This window comes from Salvelinus alpinus, chromosome 11 (assembly GCF_045679555.1).
Source record: "Salvelinus alpinus chromosome 11, SLU_Salpinus.1, whole genome shotgun sequence".
In the NCBI taxonomy this organism is placed as follows: Eukaryota; Metazoa; Chordata; class Actinopteri; order Salmoniformes; family Salmonidae; genus Salvelinus; species Salvelinus alpinus.
This window is the reverse complement of record NC_092096.1, coordinates 906772-913896: the sequence shown is the minus strand read 5'-3', so window position 1 is coordinate 913896 and position 7125 is coordinate 906772. Positions and strand designations below refer to the sequence as shown.

General features: G+C 55.2%; 1 protein-coding gene across 1 annotated transcript; it reads left to right on the top strand.

Moving 5' to 3' along the window:
• Nucleotides 1–4426: 4426 nt before the first annotated feature.
• Nucleotides 4427–6389, top strand: LOC139533451 (potassium voltage-gated channel subfamily A member 1). The gene has a single exon (XM_071331480.1). It carries the CDS (start codon nucleotides 4654–4656, stop codon nucleotides 6349–6351), a length of 1698 nt encoding a protein of 565 aa, XP_071187581.1. The 5' UTR covers nucleotides 4427–4653; the 3' UTR covers nucleotides 6352–6389.
• Nucleotides 6390–7125: the final 736 nt, after the last annotated feature.

The following is a 7125-nucleotide window of genomic DNA, read 5'->3' as shown; positions in this document are numbered from 1 at the left end:
TGCCTTCCTCTGCTCTGTCTGTCAACATGGCTGGCCTGCCTTCCCCTGTTCTGTCTGTCAACATGGCCGGCCTGCCTTCCTCTGTTCTGTCTGTCAACATGGCCGGCCTGCCTTCCTCTGTTCTGTCTGTCAACATGGCCGGCCTGCCTTCCTCTGTTCTGTCTGTCAACATGGTCGGCCTGCCTTCCTCTGTTCTGTCTGTCAACATGGCGGCCTGCCTTCCTCTGTTCTGTCTGTCAACATGGCCGGCCTACCTTCCTCTGTTCTGTCTGTCAACATGGCCGGCCTGCCTTCCTCTGTTCTGTCTGTCAACATGGCCGGTCTGCCTTCCTCTGTTCTGTCTGTCAACATGGCCGGTCTGCCTTCCTCTGTTCTGTCTGTCAACATGGCCGGCCTGCCTTCCTCTGTTCTGTCTGTCAACATGGCCGGTCTGCCTTCCTCTGTTCTGTCTGTCAACATGGCCGGCCTGCTTTCTTCTGTGATGTGTTTCTGCCTCCCGCCCTGCTCTTCTTTTTAGCCTGCCTGCCATGTGTGTCTGCCAGGATAGGACGGCAAGGCATACAGCCATGGCAGGGCGAGCAGTATGTCTGTCACCAAGCTGAGACCCCCCCCCTCCAGCCTCTCACCACCTCTTCTACATGTCGGACAATTAAAGCCAACACAGACAGATCACTGCCCGATGTGTCAGGGGTATTTAAGGATCCTGTTCTGGGACTGAACTCTCATCTGAGGGGATCTTCTAGGCACGGTGACTACTGGATGGAGTAGAGGGGGGAAGGCCATGTTTATAAAGCCAGATTAGAGGGGGTGTATTTATTTACATCTGCTGGTCTGTAATCTGAACAGCTAGTTTGTTGTTTCAGACTGATCTACAACGTAGACGTAGAGTTAGGTGGTACATGTGACCTTAATCAATACTCCGAGGAGCTATCATATTGATCTCTAGAGATCAGAACATGCAGAGTGGTCGTCTAGTTAAACATCCAAGAATAATACAATATATATTTTTTAATGATTGTGATATATATATATTATAATTTTTTTAAGAAATTCAAACTCAAAGAATCAAAACTAGGTATGTTGTTCTCTCCTCTCAGAGTCAAGATGTGGAAAAACCATCCCCCCCTTCAACACCCCCTCCCTCCCATCATCCCTCTCTCCCCCTTCAACACCCCCTCCCTCCTATCATCCCTCTCTCTCCCTTCAACACCCCCCCTCCCATCATCCCTCTCTCCCCCTTCAACACCCCCTCCCTCCTATCATCCCTCTCTCTCCCTTCAACACCCCCCCTCCCATCATCCCTCCCTCCCCCTTCAACACCCCCTCCCTCCTATCATCCCTCTCTCTCCCTTCAACACCCCCCCTCCCATCATCCCTCTCTCTCCCTTCAACACCCCCCCTCCCATCATCCCTCCCTCCCCCTTCAACACCCCCTCCCTCCTATCATCCCTCTCTCTCCCTTCAACACCCCCCCTCCCATCATCCCTCTCTCTCCCTTCAACACCCCCTCCCTCCCATCATCCCTCTCTCCCTTCAACACCCTCCCTCCCATCATCCCTCTCTCCCCCTTCAACACCCCCCCTCCCATCATCCCTCTCTCTCCCTTCAACACCCCCCCCTCCCATCATCCCTCCCTCTCCCTTCAACACTCCCCCTCCCTCCTATCATCCCTCTCTCTCCCTTCAACACCCCCCCTCCCATCATCCCTCTCTCTCCCTTCAACACCCCCCCCCCTCCCATCATCCCTCCCTCTCCCTTCAACACTCCCCCTCCCTCCGTTCATCCCTCTCTCTCCCTTCAACACCCCCCCTCCCATCATCCCTCTCTCTCCCTTCAACACCCCCCCTCCCATCATCCCTCCCTCTCCCTTCAACACCCCCTCCCTCCCATCATCCCTCTCTCTCCCTTCAACACCCTCCCTCCCATCATCCCTCTCTCTCCCTTCAACACCCCCCCCTCCCATCATCCCTCCCTCTCCCTTCAACACTCCTCCTCCCATCATCCCTCTCTCTCCCTTCAACACCCCCCTCCCTCCCATCATCCCTCTCTCCCTCTTCAACACCCCCCCACCCATCATCCCTCTCTCTCCCTTCAATACCCCCTCCCTCCCATCATCCCTCTCTCTCCCTTCAATACCCCCTCCCTCCCATCATCCCTCTCTCTCCCTTCAACACCCCATCCCTCCCATCATCCCTCTCTCTCCCTTTAACACCCCCCCTCCCATCATCCCTCTCTCTCCCTTCAACACCCCCCTCCCTCCCATCATCCCTCTCTCCCTCTTCAACACCCCATCCCTCCCATCATCCCTCGCTCTCCCTTCAACACCCCCCCTCCCATCATCCCTCCCTCCCATCATCCCTCTCTCTCCCTTCAACACCCCCCCTCCCATCATCCCTCCCTCCCATCATCCCTCTCTCTCCCTTCAACACCCCCTCCCTCCCATCATCCCTCTCTCTCCCTTCAACACCCCCCTTCCATCATCCCTCCCTCCCATCATCCCTCTCTCTCCCTTCAACACCCCCCCCCTTCCATCATCCCTCCCTCCCATCATCCCTCTCTCTCCCTTCAACACCCCCCCCCCTCCCATCATCCCTCTCTCTCCCTTCAACACCCCCTCCCTCCCATCATCCCTCTCTCTCCCTTCAACACCCCCTCCCTCCCATCATCCCTCTCTCTCCCTTCAACACCCCCTCCCTCCCATCATCCCTCTCTCTCCCTTCAACACCCCCCCTCCCATCATCCCTCCCTCCCATCATCCCTCTCTCTCCCTTCAACACCCCCCCCCTTCCATCATCCCTCCCTCCCATCATCCCTCTCTCTCCCTTCAACACCCCCCCCCTTCCCATCATCCCCCTCTCTCCCTTCAACACCCCCTCCCTCCCATCATCCCTCTCTCTCCCTTCAACACCCCCCCATCATCCCTCTCTCTCCCTTCAACACCCCCCCTCCCATCATCCCTCTCTCTCCCTTCAACACCCACTCCCTCCCATCATCCCTCTCTCTCCCTTCAACACCCCCCCCCTCGCATCATCCCTCCCTCCCATCATCCCTCTCTCTCCCTTCAACACCCCCCCCCTCATCATCCCTCCCTCCCATCATCCCTCTCTCTCCCTTCAACACCCCCTCCCTCCCATCATCCCTCTCTCTCCCTTCAACACCCCCCCTCCCATCATCCCTCCCTCCCATCATCCCTCTCTCTCCCTTCAACACCCCCTCCCTCCCATCATCCCTCTCTCTCCCTTCAACACCCCCCCTCCCATCATCCCTCCCTCCCATCATCCCTCTCTCTCCCTTCAACACCCCCTCCCTCCCATCATCCCTCTCTCTCCCTTCAACACCCCCCCTCCCATCATCCCTCCCTCCCATCATCCCTCTCTCCCTCTTCAACACCCCCCCTCCCATCATCCCTCTCTCTCCCTTCAACACCCCATCCCTCCCATCATCCCTCTCTCTCCCTTCAACACCCCCCCTCCCATCATCCCTCTCTCTCCCTTCAACACCCCCCCTCCCATCATCCCTCTCTCTCCCTTCAACACCCCCTCCCTCCCATCATCCCTCTCTCTCCCTTCAACACCCCCTCCCTCCCATCATCCCTCTCTCTCCCTTCAACACCCCCCCTCCCATCATCCCTCCCTCCCCCTTCAACACCCCCTCCCTCCCATCATCCCTCTCTCTCCCTTCAACACCCCCTCCCTCCCATCATCCCTCTCTCCCTCTTCAACACCCCCCCCTCCCATCATCCCTCTCTCTCCCTTCAACACCCCCCCCTTCCATCATCCCTCCCTCCCATCATCCCTCTCTCTCCCTTCAACACCCCCTCCCCCCCATCACTCTCCCTCCTCCCTGAGTTAGGAATGACAGATTGCCTAACAGAGACATTTTCAAAGGCTTCTCAGACAGCGGTTGGTTGAACAGCTCTTTTGACATCAGGAAAACGCATTACTCTCTCTCTCTCTCTCTCTCTCTCTCTCTCCTCTCTCTCTCTCTCTCTCTCTCTCTCTCTCTCTCTCTCTCTCTCTCTCTCTCTCTCTCTCTCTCTCTCTCTCTCTCTCTCTCTCTCTCTCTCTCTCATCGTCTCTCTCTCTCTCTGTCTCTCTCTCATCGTCTCTCTCTCTCTCTCTCTCTCTCTCTCTCTCTCTCTCTCTCTCTCATCGTCTCTCTCTCTCTCTCTCTCTCTCTCTCTCTCTCTCTCTCTCTCTCTCTCTCTCTCTCTCATCTCTCTCTCTCTCTCTCTCTATCTCTGTCTCTCTCTCTCTCTCTCTCTCTCTCTCTCTCTCTCTCTCTCATCGTCTCTCTCTCTCTCTGTCTCTCTCTCATCGTCTCTCTCTCTCTCTCCCTCTCTCTCTCTCTCTCTCTCTCTCTCTCCCTCTCCCTCTCCCTCTCCCTCTCTCTCTCTCTCTGTGTGTATTACTTACTTTCCCGAGAGAGAGACCAGGGAGCACGCGGCTCATGGCTTAGCCTCGTCCGTTCCAAACACACACACAGTATTGTTTTAGCGGCAGAGGGCGCGTTGGATTTGATCCAGCTTTAACTGCTGCTGTTTGTCAGTTCAGCTGGCGGGGTGAAACCCGTTGGAGGGGTTTATTGTTGTTGGTTCAACTCGACAAGTATTTTCCGTTTTTATATTTATAAGGCGTATTTAATGGATACGGTATGGAGATAGCCTTGGTGAGTTTTGAGAACGGCGGAGCGAAGGGAAGCGGTGGTAACGCCGGAGATGTAGCCTGCCGTAACGCGCTGGATCACCCTCAACCTCCGCCGCCGTTTGTCCAGAGCGGACTCAGCGAGCCGGGCTACAGCAGCCACAAAGAGATTAATACAATCGGGAGTTCCAAACCGAGGACGTGGAAAATCAACGATATGAATAACACTTTGAGTTGTAACCAGAACGCCATGGATGCGCTCTGGCGCGCAGATCACAGTCCTCATCTGTTGGATGATGACATGTTGGATATTGAGCGCAGAGACTTGGACAACAACGAGAGGGTGCTGATCAACATCGCGGGATTAAAGTACGAGACACAGCTCGGGACCCTCAACCAGTTCCCCGATACGTTACTGGGAGACCCCTATAAGAGGATCAAATACTTCGACCCGCTCCGGAACGAGTACTTTTTCGACCGTAACCGGCCAAGTTTCGACGGGATCCTATATTTCTATCAGTCGGGAGGTAAAATCAGACGACCTGTCAATGTGTCTATCGACGTGTTCGCGGATGAGATTCGGTTTTACCGACTAGGGGAAGAAGCCATGGAAAGGTTTAGAGAAGACGAGGGATTTATAAAAGAGGAAGAGAAACCGTTACCGCAGAATGAGTTTCAGAAACAAGTCTGGCTCATATTCGAATACCCGGAGAGTTCCAGCCCAGCGCGAGGCATCGCTATAGTGTCAGTGCTCGTCATCACCATATCCATTATTACATTTTGCATGGAGACACTACCGGAGTTCAGGGACGAGAGGGAGCTACCGGTCACCAGTCGGTCTGGTAACAACACCGTTCCGCGTCCGTCTCTCACATTCACAGACCCTTTCTTCATAGTGGAAACCACCTGCGTGATATGGTTCACTTTTGAATTCTTCGTGCGTTTCTTCGCCTGCCCCAGTAAGTCAGAGTTCTCCAAGACCGTCATGAACATCATAGATATCATGTCTATCCTGCCTTACTTCATCACGGTGGGCACGGAGCTGGCGGAGCAGCAGGTGGAGGAACCGCAGGAGCACGGCAACGGACAGACCATGTCTCTGGCCATCCTCCGGGTCATCCGACTGGTCAGGGTGTTTAGGATCTTCAAGCTGTCCAGACACTCCAAGGGGCTTCAGATATTGGGACAAACCCTCAAAGCCAGTATGAGAGAGTTGGGGTTGCTCATCTTCTTCCTCTTCATCGGAGTCATCCTCTTCTCCAGCGCCGTGTTCTTCGCCGAGGCGGACGAGCCCGAGTCGCATTTCTCCAGCATCCCCGACGCGTTCTGGTGGGCCGTGGTCACCATGACGACGGTGGGCTACGGGGACATGAGGCCGGTGACCGTCGGGGGAAAGATAGTGGGCTCGCTCTGTGCCATCGCGGGAGTGTTGACTATCGCGCTGCCGGTGCCCGTCATCGTGTCCAACTTTAACTATTTCTACCACCGGGAGACGGACCAGGACCAGTCTTCTCTGAAAGACGACCCGCCCAACAGCAGTCAGGACAGTCCTCAGTTAAAGAGAAAGGACAGTAAGGGATCTGCCAAGTCGGGAGACGAGGAGGACGGAACAGGCGTAGAGAAGCAGAATATCAAGGCTAACAGCAGCATGGATATTAAACGATCCCTCTACGCGTTCTGTCTGAACAAGACGGAGACGGACCTGTAGTCCCCACAGACAGACAGTAGTCCCCACAGACAGACAGACAGTAGTCCCCACAGACAGACAGACAGTAGTCCCCACAGACAGACAGTAGTCCCCACAGACAGACAGTAGTCCCCACAGACAGACAGTAGTCCCCACAGACACAGACACAGACAGTAGTCCCCACAGACACAGACAGTAGTCCCCACAGACAGACAGTAGTCCCCACAGACAGACAGTAGTCCCCACAGACAGACAGTAGTCCCCACAGACACAGACACAGACAGTAGTCCCCACAGACACAGACAGTAGTCCCCACAGACAGACAGTAGTCCCCACAGACAGACAGTAGTCCCCACAGACAGACAGACAGTAGTCCCCACAGACACAGACAGACAGACAGTAGTCCCCACAGACAGACAGTAGTCCCCACAGACAGACAGACAGTAGTCCCCACAGACAGACAGTAGTCCCCACAGACACAGACAGACAGACAGTAGTCCCCACAGACAGACAGGCTGTAGTCCCCACAGACAGACAGTAGTCCCCACAGACACAGACAGTAGTCCCCACAGACAGGCTGTAGTCCCCACAGACAGACAGTAGTCCCCACAGACAGACAGTAGTCCCCACAGACACAGACAGACAGACAGACAGACAGACAGACAGACAGACAGACAGACAGACAGTAGTCCCCAAAGACAGACAGACAGTAGTCCCCACAGACACAGACAGACAGACAGTAGTCCCCACAGACAGACAGTAGTCCCCACAGACACAGACAGACAGACAGTAGTC

What these genes read in the sequence shown, in the direction of transcription:
- LOC139533451 (XM_071331480.1), top strand. Translation starts at nt 4,654, where the DNA reads ATGGAGATAGCCTTGGTGAGTTTTGAGAACGGCGGAGCGAAGGGAAGC.